We start from the raw sequence: 19,180 nt of genomic DNA, 5'->3' as shown, positions 1-19,180 counted from the left end.
AGTAGACTCTTAAATGACATAGTTAGTGGATTTAATATCAAGAAAACAGTAATGATCAATATGTTTCAGAAAATACAAGGATAATAAAATAGCTTAAAGTATGCAGAATTTAACCAGAGGTTTTTAGTCTATAAAAATATAAATGCTAGAATTGGAAAATAGAAGTGAAATTAAAATCTCAAAAAATAGGTTTAATGACAAAGGGAACACTGAATAATGGCAGATTAGTAGCTGGAAAATCGATCAGTGGAAAATATCTACATTTCAACAACTTAAACACATAAAAAGAGATGGAAAACAGAAAGTATCTAAATAATTGGAGATAACTCTATTTAGTCTGTGTGAGGCAAAATTCTAAGATGGAACAAAGATACTCTCCCTCTATTGTGCATAGCTGCATAATCACAAGGTCTGTGAACTGATAGACTTTGCTCCCTTACTGTCATAGTTGATTTAAAGAAAGATAAATTGTCTTGGGTAACCTGAGTAAATGAGCCTGAAAATGAACAAGGTTCTTCCTGAAGTGAAACATTCAAAGTATACCACATAAGGGAAATTGTTTGTGGCTGAACTTGGTGATAGAGGCAGTCATTTGCTAAAAAATGTGAGTAGCTTGTAAAAACGAAGACTGTACCCCAGCAGACAACTAGCAAGGAAAAACAGACTTCATTTTTTCGCAACCAACAGGAACTGGATTTGGCAATAATCTGGATGAATTTAGATGTAAATTATTTGCCAGAGCTTCCCGAAAGAACATAGTCTGAATAACACCTGATTTCTGTCTGTGAGACTCTGGGCGAAGGACTCAGTAATGCTAGGTGTGAACTTCTGACGTTAGAAATGTGAGCTAATAACTGGGTGTTATTTAAACCCACCAAGGCACTGGTAATTTGTTATGTATTTATTAATAGTAGACTAATAAATGGTCCCAAAAAGAACAGGAGAGAGAAAGAGAGAAGAAGCTAATAGCTGAGAATTTTCCAACTGATAGACATTAATCACACACTCAAAGATATTTCATGAAACCCAAGTAATATAAATAAAATGAAAACCACAACCAGGCTCACCAAAGTAAAGCTGCTGAAAACAACAAATGAAGAGAAAAATCTTAAAAGCAGCCAGAGACTGAAGACAATATACTGCTTTGGGGGAAATAATTACTACTCTAGAACTCCATACCCAGTGAAGTTTTCAGAAATCAAGGTGAAATAAAATTCTTCAGGCAGAAAGAAGTATTTCTAAACAAAAGTATGGAAATGTGAGATAGAGGGCAAATATAAGTGAATATTGACTGCTGGAAGGAACAATTGACAATAGCATGCATCATTTAAGATATGTGAAAAAATATGACAAAACAACACAAAGATAGGAGGTTAGTAAATTAAATCCAATATTCTATGGATGTTTCAACGTAAAGAGACCCGAAGGCTTGTTTCTTGTCATCCTTAATGATTTGAATGAGACTAACTTCCCTTCCATGGAAAATGAGTACGGTGCCCCTTGGACTACAAAAGCATGTGACAGAAGCTCCCAACCCGCTATTTTATAATGAAAGTGCTGAAAAGAACCAGAGCCAGTGAGATCATAAAGAAAAGCCCAATGTATCACAAAATCTATATGAGGAAACTTGAGGATTTGGGGAAGCATGGAGTAAATGTGGGTTTCAGAGAGGCAAAACTGCCCAGGATTATTACCATACTAATATCAGATATCTATTTTCAGTTTCAATGAAGCTACAATTTTCTACAGAAACTTTAAAATCTTCAGAGTCACAATATTTCCTACTGCTCTTCCTGCAAACTTCTGTAAAATTTTCAATGAAGAGTATCCAATTCTAGCATTTTAGCCTTGCTCATATATTGAATATGAATATTCACAGAATGATTTCAAAGCTGACATATTTTCTTTCAGAAAACATTTTCCAGAAGGAATTCCACTACTGTCATATCAGTACTTGATTATTTTAAGTATATTGTATTTCTTTTAATTTTCATTTTGTTGACATTACTTTTTGTGGTGTCAACTTTTTCCCATTTGAGATTAATGATAATTCTGCCTATTAATGAATTCTATTCATACCTCATGTCAATAATCATAGTCCATTATTGTCAGTTTTACTTCAGAGCTGTTTTTCTATCAAATATCATTGTCACATGGTGCAGTGACACACACCTGTAATCCCAGTGGCTTGGGAGGCTGAGGCAGGAGGATCTTGAGTTCAAAGCCAGCCTCAGCAATTTAGCAAGGCCCTAAGTAATTAAGTGAGACCCTGACTCTAAAGAAAATACAAAATAGGGCTGAGGATGTGGCTCTGTGGTACAGTCATATGGAAATCTGACTGTGGCTCAGTGGTACAGTCATATGGAAGTTTCTCAAAAAACTAAAAATGGAGCTCTTATACGATCTGGCTATACCACTCTTTAGTATCCATCCAAAAGATTGAAAGACAACATACTTTAGAGGTACATGCATCCCCATGTTTATAGCAGCACATTTCACAATGGCCTAAGTTATGGAATAATCCTAGATGTCTGTCATCAGATGAATGGATAAAGAAAATATTGTATAAACACACAATGTAATTTTATGTAGTTATAAAGAAGAATGAAATAAAGTCTTTTGGGGAAAATGAAGGCAACTGAAAAGCATTATGTTATATCTAGACAATATAAAGAACTAAAAATACTCAACATCAGGAAGAAAATAACACATTCCATTAGTAAAATATTAAGAACAAAAATTAAAACTTTCAGAAATTCTACAGTAGTACATCAGAGTGTTTTTTGTTTGTTTGTTTTTGTTTTTTTGGTACCAGAGATTGAACACCAACAGTGTATTAAGGTTTCCTTTCCCCCATATCCTTGACAGCAATTATTGTTACTTGTATTTTTATTGATCACCCTTCTGACTGGAGTGAGATGGAATCTCAATGTAGTTTTAACTTTCATTTCCCTGATGTTTAAATGTTTGAATAGGTTTTCATATATAGAAGGCCATTTGTACTTTTTGTTTTGAGAAGGATCTGTTTAGTTCAATTGCCCATTAATGGAATGGGTTATTTTCTTTCTGGTGTTGCGTATTTTTAGTTCTTTATATAGTCTAGATATCCTGCATCAGAAAAGTAGTAGCTTGCAAAGATTTTCTCCCATTCTGTGGGTTCTCTTTTCATGCTTTTAATTGTTTCCTTTGCTGTGCAGAAGTGTTTTTTTTTAGTTTGATACCATCCTATTTGTTGAGTCTTTGTATTATTTTCTGAGTTTTAGGAGTCCCAGGGAGAAAGTCATTATTTACCCCTATAGGTTGGAACTTTCCCCTGTATTCTGTTCTAGAAGTTGCTCATGTTCTGGTCTTATTCCTAGCTATTTAACCATTTTCAGTTGACTTTTGTGCAGTTTGAGAGATACGGATTAAGTTTCAATTGTTTGCATGTGGATATCCAGTTTCTCTAGCACCATCTAAAAGACTGTCTTTTCTTTAATGTTTTGGGCACCTTTGTCAAGAATCAGATAAATGTAGCTGTGTAGGTTTGTTTCTACGTCCCCCATTCTCCTCCACTGCTGGGTGTGTCTATTTTGATGCCAGTATCAAGCTGTTTTTATTACTGTAATTATCAATTTAAAACTTGAAATCAATATTGTAATGCCTCTAGCTTTATTGTTTTTCCTCATAATTGCTTTGGCAATGGTGGATCTTTTGTTCTTCCATATGAATTAGGATTTTTTTTTCTTAGTTTGGGGAAGATTATCATTGGAATTTTGATGGGATTACCTGGAATCTGTAGATATTTTTGTTTGTATGTCTGTTTTGACAAAATTAATTCTTCATAGTCATAAACATTGAAGGTGTTTTCAAATATTTTGTTTCCTCAGTTTTCTGTAATTTTCATTGATGAAGGCTTTCATGTTTTTGGTTAGTCTTATTCTTAAGCATGTTCTTTTTAAAAAATGTGTTAGTGCACAATATTGGGTTCATTTGACATAGTTAAAAGAGCAATATAATTGGCTCCAACACAGTCTCTCATACTTCCTCTTTCCCAACCATCCTCCCCGCACTGTTCCCTTTCCTGTTCTTCTACCGGTCTTTCTTCTATTTATTTATAGTTTTTCTTTTTCATTAGTGCATTGTAGATATACATAAAGGTGAAATTCACTGTGAATTCATATATGTACATAGGATAGTTTGGTCAGTCTCATTCTACCATTCTTCCCTTCCCTTATGCCTCCTCTCTCCCTCTCATAACCTCTTCCTCTGCTTCACTGATTTCTTTCCTATTTTCATGTGATGTTCTTTCCCTTTATTTCCTCCTTATTTTTGTTTAACTTCTGCATATGAGAGAAAACATTGAACTCTTAATCTTCTAGGCCTGGCTCATTTCATTTAGCAAGATGTTTTCCAGCTGCATCCATTTACCACAAAACACCATAATTTCATTCCTCTTATTGGCTAAGTAAAACTCCACTATGTATATATACCACATTTTATTTATCCATTCATTTTTTTATACTTTTATTTTATTTATTTGTTTTTATGTGGTGCCGCAGATCGAACCCAGTGCTTTATGTGTGCTAGGCAAGCACTCTACCACTGAGTTACACCCCCAGCCCCTCTATTCATCTTTGATGGGCACCTAGGTTGGTTCCATAGGTTAGTTTTTTTCTTTTTAATGAAAAATATGTTTGTATTATTTAAATGTCTTTAAAATAATGGCACGTTTGAATAAAATGTTAACAATATAAAATTTAATACATGAAGTAGTAAATTGTACGAGATAAGAACAAAGACTAAGAAATATACGTAAAGAGAAGAGTTCTTAGATTCTTTTTCATCCTCTTTTTCTTTTTTTAAATTTATGAACATGGGAAAGTTATGAAGTAGGCTATTGCGAATTGCATTACTATTCAAAATGGTTGCATCTCTAATATGCAATGGTTCCATCCCTATAGAATACAAGATAAAACTAATTCCAAAATCAGTGGAAAACAGGAAATAATTAAAATCAGAGCCAAAATTAATGAATCTGAAAATTTAACAAAAGGATCAATGCAGCAAAGAATTGGTTCCTTAAATAAAAAGATAAGCAAGATTGATAAACATATAGCCAAACTAATCAAAAGAAAATGAGAGAAAACCCAAATTAACAAAAAATAGTAACACCATAGACACCACTGAAATTCAGTGGATCATAAAAATCTATCTGAAAATTTATACTCCAGTAAACTAGACACTCAGGGATAATTACAGATACCTAGAGACATATGACCTAATTAAATTATGAGAATATAGAAAACATAAACAGCAATGAAGTTGAAGCAGCTATTAAAAGTCTCCAAACAAAAAAAAGCCCAGGACCAGATGGATTCTCAGTTGAGTTCTACCAGAACTTTAACAAAGAACCAATGTCAATCCTTCTCAAATTACTCCATGAAATAGAAAAGAAGAGAACACTGCCAAATTCATTGTCCGAAAACATTATCACCCTGATATCAAAACGAGATGAAGACACATGAAGGAAAGAGAGTTTTTGTCCAATATCACTGATCATATAAAAAAATTCTTCATAAAATATTGACAAACCACATTTAAAAACACATTAAGAAGATAGTATACCATAATAAGTGGGTTTAATCCCAGGGATGCAAGGTTGGTTCAACATACACAAACCTATAAATGTACACCACATAAACAAAGTTAAAGACAAAAATCACACAATTAACTCAATAAATGCAGAAAAGCACTTGACAAAGTCCAGCACCCATTCATGTTTAAAACACTACAGAAACTAGGGAGAGAAGGAACTTATTTCTGCATTGCAAAAATGACTTATGACAAACCCAAGGCCGACATCATACTTAGTCAAGAAAAACTGAAAGCATTTCCTCTAAAAACAGGAATAAGACAAGGATGCCCACTCTTGCCACTCCTTCTCTACATAGTCCTTGATACTCTAGCCCTAGAGTATCAGGTAAGAGAAGGAAATTGAAGCAATGCCAATAGAAAAAGAAGAAGTAAAATGATCTCTGTTTGCTGATGACATGATCCTATATTTAGAAGGCACCAACCCCTCTCAGAAAGAAACCTCCACCATAAGACTTCTAGAACTTATAAATAAATTTAACAAAGTACAGGCTACAAGATCAACATAAATAAAGTGATTGCTTTCCTATGCTGCAATAACAAATCTGCTGAAACTGAAATTAGGAAAACTATCTCATTCATAACAACCTCAAAAAAAATTTGCAATTGTACTAGACAGCAGAGCCTGCTTTTCTGAAACTCACTGGGAAATCTACAGATCGCAGGAGGAGAATGACTTGTCCTCACCAAGCCACGATGCACTTGGCACTGGTGCAAACTATTCCTTTTCTTAATTCTTTTTTCTCTTCTAAAAATCAGTATTTCTGGTCTTTTCATCATTACTGGCTCTTCCTACCTCACTTATCATATAGCTATGAAAGTTATTTTGTTTCAGTCTTGGAAGGTAGCTATTAAAGGGATTCTTCTAGTGCAGCATTTTTCTCAATCTCCCAATTCTGTGACATTTAAAAGGTGAAAATTGAAAAAGCTTTTTATGCAATTTTGGATTAAAAACAAATTAATCCACAAATAGGCGGTAGTCACCTGCTCTTCATGAGAGTGTAAGACCTGGGTGGGGGATGGCTCAGACAATAGTAAGTTTGAAGTTAATACAGCAAAGATTAGCAAATATGGAAGTTTTAAAATGGTTTTACTTCATGAAATGCCAGAGGACAGGAAGGAAAACATCTAGTAAATTTGAAGTCACTTACATTTCTGCCATATGAACATTTTCTAACTCAAATATACTTCTGGGATGTCTGATAGGTTTTATAAAATTTCTCATGTGTATGGTGAATTCTGGTAAACAATTAAAGGACTAGTTTCCAAATGTGAGTTAGTGTTATGCAAAATTAGACAAATAGCAAAAATGTATACAGTAGGAATTTTGAATTCCTAGGCAGAAACAAAATCTGAGCAAAAGGTCATCAAAAGGAAGCACTGGTTAACCCCTTGGTATAATAAAGATTGTATTTGAGGGTTTTGGGGGCTGGGTGGTGTTCGGTTGGTGGTGGCAACTTGGTGGCAACTTAGAACAAAGCAACTCGTGCGGGAAAGGAACATCAATCAGATGCCAGTGAAAACGCCTGGCAATCAAGGAGACCTCCTGACTAATGCCTGTCAATCATCAGGACCCGCTGCCCGATCCTGGAGTTCAGCCAACTCCCCTGACCAACTCCAGCAGGACAAGAGACCCTAAAAACACCTTTTTCTGTCCCAACCCCTTCCTTTCCTGCTGTAAGCCCCATAAAAGTCCAATCTGGTCAAGCTTCCATGCGGTTTCTCCTCAGACCCTTCTCCTGTCCATTCTGTGGGTCTGATGGAGTTCCGCCAGGGAGTGATATCTCAATAAAGCCTAGTTAGTCGGCCCTTTTTAAATCGGCCTCCTTTGGTTGCTGCCCACCTCGCCTGATCTGACAAGGTGGGACTAATGTGTAGCATATCACTGAGGCAAACTGTGAAATTTGAAGACAAAATGCTCTTCTTCTTGGGTGGTTTCTTCCCACTTTGCTATCATGGAGGTAAATGGCAATCACTCACTGCTTTAAATGCACAAAATTAGGATGTATAGAGGCAGAGTGTAGCACAGGAATATCTCTTCCACACTCAATTCCCATAAGACTTTTGAGTTTATGGAAATAAAAAACAGATTTTTTTTTACTTCTTTTTAAAATTTAAAAATGAGGAAAACAAGAAACCAGAAAGTTTATAGAGTCAGGAGTACAATATAAAGACTATCTAAAATTTGAACATGTTACTGGAGAAGAAGAAATTTTTAAAAAATTACCTTTGTGTTTTTAAACATTTTAGAATCAGTACAGCCTGCAAAGCAGGGAGAAAAATATTCAATATCATCTCTTCCACAGACAGAAGAATATAATGAAGATGAACATCTACAATTTTCATTGCACGGAGCTGTGAGGTTTCCCAACTGACCTGTTCTATAAAAATGAGATTTAATATAATTATAATACTGTTGTTTTATAATTAATGCATATATCAAGATATAAATGAGATCCATAAAATATACTTACTGAAATAATTTCTTTCTTAAGAATTGTACTAAGGTAAAAATCATATATCATAAAAAGCAAATTTTACAATGTACCATTTGTAATTTTTTGATAGATACATATGCTTGTGAAACCATCATTGTAGTCATATTGACAAACATAATTATCACTCCCAAAAGTTTCCTTATGCCCATTTATAATTACTTTACACATGACTTTGGCTGGCCAACCTTCTGTTATTACTCATTAGTTTGGATTTTCTAAGATTTTATGAAATGGGATCACACAATATGAATAAATTCCTAGGCTTCATTCACACAGTGGTTCTTTATTCCCATTAAATTGGGTTTTTATTTTTTTCATATTTTATTTTTTTAAATTTTTTATTGCTGGCTGTTCAAAACATTACATAGTTCTTGATATATCATATTTCACACTTTGATTCAATTGGGTTATGAGCTCCCATTTTTACCCCATATACAGATTGCAGAATCACATCAGTTACACATCCATTGATTTACATATTGCCATACTAGTGTTTGTTGTGTTCTGCTGCCTTTCCTATCCTCTACTATCCCCCCTCCCCTCCCCTCCCCTCCCCTCTTCTCTCTCTGCCCCCTCTACTGACATTCATTTGTCCCCCTTGTTTTATTTTTCCCTTTCCCCTCACTTCCTCTTGTATGTACTTTTGTATAACTCTGAGGGTCTCCTTCCATATCCATGCAATTTCCCTTCTCTCTCCCTTTCCCTCCCACCTCTCATCCCTGTTTAATGTTAATCTTCTTCTCATGCTCTTCGACCCTACTCTGTTCTTAGTTACTCTCCTCATATCAAAGAAGACATTTGGCATTTGTTTTTTAGGGATTGGCTAGTTTCACTTAGCATAATCTGCTCTAATGCCATCCATTTCCCTGTAAATTCTATGATTTTGTCATTTTTTAATGCAGAGTAATACTCCATTGTGTATAAATGCCACATTTTTTTTATCCATTCATCTATTGAAGGGCATCTAGGTTGGTTCCACAGTCTTGCTGTTGTGAATTGTGCTGCTATGAACATCGATGTAGCAGTGTCCCTGTAGCATGCTCTTTTTAGGTCTTTAGGGAATAGACCGAGAAGGGGAATAGCTGGGTCAAATGGTGGCTCCATTCCCAGCTTTCCAAGAAATCTCCATACTGCTTTCCAAATTGGCTGCACCAATTTGCAGTCCCACCAGCAATGTACAAGTGTACCCTTTTCCCAACATCCTCGCCAGTACTTGTTGTTGTATGACTTCATAATGGCTGCCAATCTAACTGGAGTGAGATGGTATCTTAGGGTGGTTTTGATTTGCATTTCTCTGACTGCTAGAGATGGTGAGCATTTTTTCATGTACTTGTTGATTGATTGTATGTCCTCCCCTGAGAAGTGTCTGTTCAGGTCCTTGGCCCATTTGTTGATTGGGTTGTTTGTTCTCTTATTGTCTAATTTTTGGAGTTCTTTGTATACTCTGGATATTAGGGCTCTATCTGAAGTGTGAGGAGTAAAGATTTGTTCCCAGGATGTAGGCTCTCTATTTACCTCTCTTATTGTTTCTTTTGCTGAGAAAAAACTTTTTAGTTTGAGTAAGTCCCATTTGTTGATTCTAGTTATTAACTTTTGTGCTATGGGTGTCCTATTGAGGAATTTGGATCCCAACCCCACAGTATGTAGATCGTAGCCAACTTTTTCTTCTATCAGACGGCGTGTCTCTGATTTGATATCAAGCTCCTTGATCCATTTTGAATTCACTTTTGTGCATGGCGAGAGAAAGGGATTCAGTTTCATTTTGTTGCATATGGATTTCCAGTTTTCCCAGCACCATTTGTTGAAGATGCTATCCTTCCTCCATTGCATGCTTTTAGCCCCTTTATCAAATATAAGGTAGTTGTAGTTTTGTGGATTGGTTTCTGTGTCCTCTATTCTGTACCATTGGTCCACCCGCCTGTTTTGGTACCAGTACCATGCTGTTTTTGTTACTATTGCTCTGTAGTATAGTTTGAAGTCTGGTATCGCTATACCGCCTGATTCACACTTCCTGCTTAGCATTGTTTTTGCTATTCTGGGTCATTTATTTTTCCATATGAATTTCATGATTGCTTTCTCTATTTCTACAAGAAATGCCATTGGGATTTTGATTGGCATTGCATTAAACCTATAGAGAACTTTTGGTAATATGGCCATTTTGATGATGTTAGTTCTGCCTATCCATGAACAGGGTATATTTTTCCATCTTCTAAGATCTTCTTCTATTTCTCTCTTTAGGGTTCTGTAGTTTTCATTGTATAAGTCTTTCACCTCTTTTGTTAGGTTGATTCCCAAGTATTTTATTTTTTTTGAGGATATTGTGAATGGAGTGGTTGTCCTCATTTCCATTTCAGAGGATTTGTTGCTGATATACAGGAAAGCCTTTGATTTTTGCGTGTTGATTTTATATCCTGCCACTTTGCTGAATTCATTTATTAGCTCTAATAGTTTCTCTGTAGACCCTTTTGGGTCTGCTAGGTATAGAATCATGTCATCTGCAAATAGTGATAATTTAAGTTCTTCTTTTCCTATTTTGATGCCTTTAATTTCTTTCGTCTGTCTAATTGCTCTGGCCAGTGTTTCGAGAACTATGTTGAACAGAAGTGGTGAGAAAGGGCATCCCTGTCTTGTTCCAGATTTTAGAGGGAATGCCTTCAATTTTTCTCCATTCAGAATGATGCTACCCTGAGGCTTAGCATAGATTGCTTTTACAATATTGAGGTATGTTCCTGTTATCCCTAGTTTTTCTAGAGTTTTGAACATAAAGGGATGCTGTACTTTGTCGAATGCTTTTTCCGCATCTATCGAGATGATCATATGGTTCTTATTTTTAAGTCTATTGATGTGGTGAATAACATTTATTGATTTCCGTATATTGAACCAGCCTTGCATCCCAGGGATGAATCCTACTTGATCATGGTGCACAATTTTTTTGATATGTTTTTGTATCCGATTCGCCAGAATTTTGTTGAGGATTTTTGCATCTAGGTTCATTAGAGATATTGGTCTGTAGTTTTCTTTCTTTGAAGTGTCTTTGTCTGGTTTAGGTATCAGGGTGATGTTGGCCTCGTAGAATGAATTTGGAAGTTCTCCCTCTTTTTCTATTCCCTGAAGTAGCTTGAAAAGTATTGGTATTAGTTCCTCTTTAAAGGTTTTGTAAAACTCTGCTGTATACCCATCCGGTCCTGGGCTTTTCTTAGTTGGTAGTCTTTTGATGGTTTCTTCTATTTCCTCAATTGATATTGGTCTGTTTAGGTTGTCTATATCCTCCTGACTCAATCTGGGCAGATCATATGACTTAAGAAATTTATCTATGCCTTCACTATCTTCTAATTTATTGGAGTATAAGGATTCAAAATAATTTTTGATTATCTTCTGTATATCTGAAGTGTCTGTTGTGATATTCCCTTTTTCATCCCGTATGCTAGTAATTTGAGTTCTCTCTCTTCTTCTCTTCGCTAGCATGGCTAAGGGTCTGTCAATTTTGTTTAGTTTTTCAAAGAACCAACTTTTAGTTTTGTCAATTTTTTCAATTGTTTCTTTTGTTTCAATTTCATTAATTTCAGCTCTGATTTTAATTATTTCTTGCCTTGTACTTCTTTTGCTGTTGTTTTGCTCTTCTTTTTCTAGGATTTTGAGATGAAGTATGAGATCATTTATTTGTTGGTTTTTTCTTTTTTTAAGGAATGAACTCCAAGCAATGAATTTTCCTCTTAGAACTGCTTTCAATGTGTCCCATAGATTCCGATATGTTGTGTCTGTGTTTTCATTAATCTCTAAGAATTTTTAAATTTCCTCCTTGATGTCTTCTATAACCCATTGATCATTCAGTAACCTATTGTTCATTCTCCAAGTGATGTATTCTTTTTCCTTCCTTCTTTTATCGTTGATTTTCAGTTCCATTCCATTATGATCAGATAGGATGCATGGTATTCTCTCTACTCCTTTATATTGTCTAAGAGTTTCCCTGTGACATAATATATGATCTATTTTTGAGAAGGATCCATGGGCTGCTGAGAAAAAAGTGTAACTGCTTGATGTTGGGTGGTATATTCTATATATGTCAATTAAGTCTAGGTTATTAATTGTGTTATTGAGCTCTATAGTTTCCTTATTCAACTTTTGTTTGGAAGATCTGTCCCGTGGCGAGAGAGGTGTGTTGAAGTCTCCCATGATTATTGTATGGTGGTCTATTAGACTCTTGAACTTGAGAAGAGTTTGTTTGATGAACATAGCTGCACCATTGTTTGGGGCATATATATTTATGATTGTTATGTCTTGTTGGTGTATGGTTCCCTTGAGCAGTATGTAGTGTCCCTCTTCATCCCTTTTGATTAACTTGGGCTTGAAATCTATTTTATTTGATATGAGTATGGACACTCCTGCTTGTTTCCGAAGTCCATATGAGTGATATGATTTTTCCCAACCTTTCACCTTCAGCCTATGTATGTCTTTTCCTATCAAATGCATCTCCTGTAGGCAGCATATTGTTGGGTCTTGTTTTGTGATCCATTCTACTAGGCTGTGTCTCTTGATTGGTGAGTTTAAGCCATTAACATTTAGGGTTATTATTGAGATATAGGTTGTTCTTCCAGCCATATTTGTTTATTTATGTTACTAAACATGGTTTGTTTTCCTCTTTGATTATTTTTCCCCCCTTTACTGTCCTACCTCCCACTGTTGGTTTTCATTGTTATTTTCCATTTCCTCTTCCTGTAATGTTTTGCCAAGGATGTTTTGAAGAGATGGTTTTCTAGCTGCAAATTCTTTTAACTTTTGTTTATCGTGGAAGGTTTTAATTTCATCTTCCATCCTGAAGCTTAATTTTGCTAGAAACACAATTCTTGGTTGAAACCCATTTTCTTTCAGTGTCTGAAATATGTTATTCCAGGATCTTCCAGCTTTCAGAGTCTGTGTTGAAAGATCAGCTGTTATCCTGATTGGCTTACCCCTAAATGTGATCTGCTTCCTTTCTCTTGTAGCTTTTAAAATTCTCTCCTTATTCTGTATGTTGGGCATCTTCATTATAATGTGTCTAGGTGTGGGTCTCTTATGATTTTGCACATTCGGCGTCCTGTAGGCTTCTAGGATTTGGGATTCTGTCTCATTCTTCAAGTCTGGGAAGTTTTCTCGTATTATTTCATTGAATAGATTGCTCATTCCTTTGGTTTGAAACTCTGTCCCTTCCTGTATCCCAATGACTCTTAAATTTGGTCTCTTGATGTTATCCCATATTTCTTGGATGTTCTGCTCATGGTTTCTTAACAGTCTTGCTGAGCTGTCTATGTTCTTTTCAAGTTGAAATACTTTATCTTCATTGTCTGATGTTCTATCTTCTAAGTGTTCTACTCTGCTGGTAGTATTCTCAATTGAGTTTTTAAGTTGGTTTATTGCTTCCTGCATTTCTAGGATTTCTTTTTGTTTGTTTTTTATAACCTCTATCTCCCTGTATAGTTGATCTTTTGCTTCTTGGATTTGTTTATGTAATTCATTGTTGAAGTGATCTTTCATTGTCTGATTTTGCTGTCTGATGTCTTCCTTGAGACTCCAGATCATCTGAAGCATGTATATCCTGAATTCTTTATCTGACATTCCATCTGCTGCAGCTATTACCTCTTCTAACGTTGAGTTGACCTGCATTGCTTTGGGTCCTTTCTTTCCTTGTCTCTTCATACTGTTCGCGTTCCTTTCTACTTGGTGAAACTGTTGTGCTATTGGATTTTCCCCCTATATATTTATATTGGTCTTGTATAGTTGCAAAGTCTCCCTTGCAGGCGTGGGCGGCGGCTCTGCCCCTCCTCCAACTGGGGCAATGTGCCTACCACGCCGGCAGGCCCTGGGCCTGCTCTGCCGGTCGGTAGCAGGTCTGCCTACCTTGCAGGCGCGGGCGGCAGCTCTGTTCCTCTGCGGGCCGCTAGGCTTGTTCTGTCGGTGGTCGCAGTTCTGCCTACTTTGCAGGCGCAGGCAGCGGCACTGCCCCTCTTCAGGCCTCTGGGGCTGTTCTGCCAGTGGGTCGCAGGTCCGCCTACCTTGCAGGCGTGGGGTGGGGGGCGGCTCTACCCTTCCTCAGGCCACTGGGCCTGTTCTGTCTGTCGTTTGCAGGTCTGGCCTGTTCTGATGGTGGTCACAGTTCCGTCTACCTTGCAGGTGCGGGGGGAGGGGGCGGCACTGCCTCTCAGCAGGCCGCTGCTCCTCTTCTGCCGGTGGGTCGCAGGCCCGCCTACCTTGCAGGAGTGATTGGAAGCTCTGTCCAGCTGCGGGCCACTGGGCCTTTTCTGTCGGTGGTCACAGTTCCGCCTACCTGGCAGGCGCAGGGGTTGCGGGGCGGCTCTGCCCCTCAGCAGGCCGCTGGGCCTGCTCTGTGGGTGGTCACAGTTCTGTCTACCTTGCCGGCGCCTGGATACTTTCTTGAGTGAGCTCAACCAAGAGGTGTCAACATATCACTTCTGCTCCTCCCCAGGGGCCAGAACTTGGTCATGTAAATTGGGTTTTTAAAAAATTATTTATTTTAATTAGTTACAATGGGTCTTTATTTCATCATTTTATGGTAAAATACCTCCGTGGTTCTTGGGCAAATATTAAGGAGTAAAATATTTGGATCATGTTATAGGTGTTTGGCTTTTTAAGAAACTATCAATTTCCAAAGTGGTGTGCTATTTTACAGTTCTACCAGCAATATTCAAGAAATTTGATTGCTCTCCATATTTTTCTTCAGCATTTCATATGATCTTCTATTACCTTGAGACACTTTAATAGGGTTATAACATTTTCCTTTTAGCATATTAAAAATGTGTTTTTAATACACATTTTTCTAGTAACTAATGATATTGATTTTATTCTCATCTGGTTATTTTCCATCTGTGTATATCATTTGATGAAATATCTGTTTGATTCTTTTGTCCATTTTGACTAGTTCTTTTCTTTATTTCTAAGCAATGATAGTGCTTCATATATTCTGAAAACAAATCTTTTGTTAGATATCTGAATTTCAAATGTCCTTTTGAAGTCTATGGCTTGCTTTTTTGTTCCCTAAAGAAGGTCTTTCAAAAAGCAGGCTTTAATTTTCATCAAGTCCAATTTATTAATTTATTTCTTTCTGGATTATGTATTTGGTATCATATATAAAAACTCTATGTCAGATTTTATTGAATACTTTCTCTGCATCTACTGAGAAGAACATTTTGTTTGTCCTTCATTCTGTTAATGTAATATATTGCACTTATTGATGTATATGCACCAGACTCTCATTGAATTCCTATAATAAATCCCATTTGATCATATTGAATGATCTTTTTTCTGTGCTATTGCACTCAATTTTTTATTTTGTTCAGAATTTCTATAGTTTTCTGTTGTATCCATGTCTGGTTTGGGCATATGGGTAGTTTGTCCTCATGGTATAGTTTCTCTTTCAATTTTTTGGAACAATTTAAGAAGACTGGCATTAGTTCTTAATAAAAAGTTTGGTAAAATTCAGCAGTGAAGTCTTCTCATCCTGGACTTGTCTGTTTTGAGAAAATATTATTAACTGATTTAATCTCATTACTTGTTATTTTTTGTATCCTCATGGCTCAATTTTATTGTAATATGTGTCCAGGAATTTATTCATTTTTTTCTGGAACTTTAAAAAATAGTTGGTGCATAGTTGTTTATAATAGTTACTAATAATATTTGTATTTCTATGATATCTGTTCCAATGTCTCCTTTGGATATCTAATTTTATTTATTTGCATGTCTCTCTCTCTCTTTCTCTCTTTGTCTCTCTCTCTCTCTCTCTCTCTCTCTCTCTCTCTCTCTCTATCAGTATACTGAAAGTTCTGGCAGTTTCTTTTCAAAATCTTTTTGTTTCTTTGATTTTTTTTTTAGTCTCATTTTCATTTTTTTGTGCTCTGATCTTTATTATTTATTTCTACCAATTTTTAAATATATTTTTAGTTATAGATTAACACCGTACCTTTTTTCATTTATTTTTATTTTTTACGTAATGCTGAGGATCACACCCAGTGCCTCACATGTGCTAGGCGAGCACTCTACCAACTGAGCTATAGGCCCAGCCCTATTTCTACCAATTTTGTTCACATTTGTTGGTTTATTCCTGCTATTCTAGGTCATTCTATTGGAATGTTAGATTGTTTATTTGAAATCTATGTTTTTGATACTTATTGCTTTAGACTTCTCTCAGTACCATTTTTACTCTATCCTATAGGTTTTGGAATTGTTTTTCATTGGTTTCAAGAAACTTTTAATTTCCCTTATAATTTCTTTATTGTCCATTAATTGTTCAGAACAATGTAATTTACTTCCCATGTATTTGGACATTGACTATATTTTTTATTATTGATTTCCAGTTTTATTTCATGTACTTAAAGAAGATATATATAATTTCAATTTTTAAAATTAATATAAAATTTCTTGAGCTGTATTTTGTGACATAACAAAATACATGGGGTCTATCCTAAATAGTGTTCTCTCTGATAAGAAGAATGCATGTTCTGTATATGTTAGATGAAATGTTCTACAATGTCTGTGGTATATAGTATAGCTTATTTCAATTTTAATTTTTAAAAATATTTCTATATTTTATTCCAATTTGCTATATGGTTTACTAGAATTTCTGTTGATTTTCTGTCTATAGGATCTGTCCACTGGTGAGCATAGGTTATTGAAGTCCCCAACTATTATTATATTGGAGTGCATCACTCCCTTTATATCTAATAATATTTGGTTTACAGAGTTAGGTGGTACAGTATTGTATGTATATACATTTCAGTTGATATAACCTTTTACTCAGTTGATCCATTTTCATTACATAGTAACATTTATATTTTATAGTCTTTTCCTTAAAGGTTGTTTTATCTGATATGAGTAGGGCTACTCCTATTTGTTTCTGGTTTTCATTTGTGTGGAAACCAAATGTGACTTTCCCAGAAAGATGAGTTTCTTGAAGGCAGACTATAGTTGGGACTCCATTCTAATCTTTTTTTAAAAATTTTTATTATTAGTTGTTCAAAACATTACATAGCTCTTGACATATCATATTTCATACATTTGATTCAAGTGGATTATGAACTCCCATTTTTACCCCATATACAGATTGCAGAATCACATCAGTTACACATCCATGTTTTTACATACTGCCATACTAGTGTCTGTTGTATTCTGTTGCCTTTCCTATCCCCTACTATCCCCCCTCCCCTCCACTCCCCTCCCATCTTCTCTCTCTACCCCATCTACTGTAATTCATTTCTCTCCCTTGTTTTTTTTCCCTTTCCACTCACTTGCTCTTATATGTAATTTTGTATAACAATAAGGGTCTCCTTCCATTTCCATACAATTTCCCTTCTCTCTCCCTTTCCCTCCCACCTCTTGTCCCTGTTTAATGTTAATCTTCTTCTCATGCTCTTCCTCCCTGCTCTGTTCTTAGTTGCTCTCCTTATATCAAAGAAGACATTTGGCATTTGTTTTTTAGGGACTGGCTAGCTTCACTTAGCATAATCTGCTCTAATGCCATCCATTTCCCTGCAAATGCCATGATTTTGTCATTTTTTAGTGCTCCATTGTGTATAAATGCCACATTTTTTATCCATTCATCTATTGAAGTTTTTCTTCTATCAGATGCATCCATTCTATTCTTTTAATAAGATGTTTAAACCCATTTACATTCAATAATTACTGATAGTTAACAATATAACATAAATATTTTCTGTACTGTTAATAACTGTTTGTATATCCATTTTTTTATTGTTGTGAATCTTTGTGGTTTGGTGGTTTTCTGTAATGATAGGTTTTTATTTTTTTCCTGTTCTCATTTATATATCTACAGTGAATTTTATACTTCCTTCTGTTGGAAGTTAATATTCTTTCACTTCTAGATATAGAACTCCTTTAATAATTTCTTGTGAGACAATTCTAGTGATGAATTCACTTGGTTTTTACTTGCTTGAGAAAGACTTTATTTCTTCTTCATTTCTGAAAAATACTTTTGCTGGGTACATAATTCTTGTCTGACAGGATTTTTTTCTTTAAATTCTCTCAATATATCATCCCATTCTCTGGCCTACAAGGTTCTATGGAGAAATCTGCTGCTATTCTAATAGGGATTCCTTATTATATGACTTGACATTTTCTCTTGATGTTTTTGAAATCTTTGTCTTTGACTTTTGACAGCTTAAATTATATTGTGCTTTGCAGAAGACTTTCTAGGTTGGATCTATTTGGGATTCTTTTGCGCTTCCCAGACTGAATGTTCATATTACTCACAAAGCTCGGAACGTTTTCAATCATCACTCTGTGATATACGGTTTCTGTGCATTTTTCTCTTTCTCTCCTCCCTTGGAACTCTGACAATGCAGATATTTGTATGCCTAACAGGGTACCATTCATCCTGTAAAACTTTTTTGGTTTTTCCTTTTTTATTCTTTTTTTTCCTCTCAAAATGGGTTAATTCACTTTATCTCAATGAAGTTAGTTAGGCTGTCTTCTCCTCTATTACAAGTTTTGTGAATATTGCCCATTGTATTTATGGATTATAAACATTTTTTTAATATTTATTTTTTAGGTGTAGATGGAAACAACACAATACCTTTATTTCTATGTGGTGCTGAGGATCAAACCTGGATCCCACCCATGCAAGGAAAGCGCTCTACTGCTGAGCCACAATCCCAGCCCAATAAACAATTTTAATGAAAAGCAATGAGTAAAATAAAATTGCTGATCATTTTGCTTTGTCCAAAAGGACAGAATAAAAAGATTGATCAATGGGTACAACATTGGATTTTCATAAAATTAAGAAGTTGTAGTATGCTATTTTATGATGGGTGACTACAGGTAGTGATCCTGTACTATATATCTAAAATATCTAAAAGAAAGGATTCTACAGTCTGAGAAGAGGAATATCTGTGTCAAATGGTGGTTCTATTCCAAGCTTTCCAAGGAATCTCCATACTGCTTTCCAAATTGGCTGCACCAATTTGCAGTCCCACCAGCAGTGTATGAGTGTACCTTTTCCCCCACATCCTCACCAGCACTTGTTGTTGTTTGTCTTCATAACA

General features: G+C 35.6%; 1 protein-coding gene across 1 annotated transcript in view; it reads right to left on the bottom strand.

Annotated features, from left to right (window-relative positions):
- Window positions 1–19,180, bottom strand: part of Slco6a1 (solute carrier organic anion transporter family member 6A1) — a 214,991-nt gene that overhangs the window by 27,119 nt on the left and 168,692 nt on the right. The window contains exon 15 of the mRNA XM_046460442.2: window positions 7,862–8,015. Coding sequence (XP_046316398.2) covers window positions 7,862–8,015 — 154 coding nt within the window. The remainder of the gene's footprint in view (window positions 1–7,861; window positions 8,016–19,180) is intronic.

The sequence above is a fragment of the Marmota monax genome, unplaced genomic scaffold, assembly GCF_021218885.2.
Source record: "Marmota monax isolate L192 unplaced genomic scaffold, Marmota_monax_Labrador192_F-V1.1 WCK01_AAM20220418_F8-fsc00006, whole genome shotgun sequence".
NCBI classification, from domain to species: Eukaryota; Metazoa; Chordata; class Mammalia; order Rodentia; family Sciuridae; genus Marmota; species Marmota monax.
This window is presented reverse-complemented; position numbering and strand designations above follow the sequence as displayed.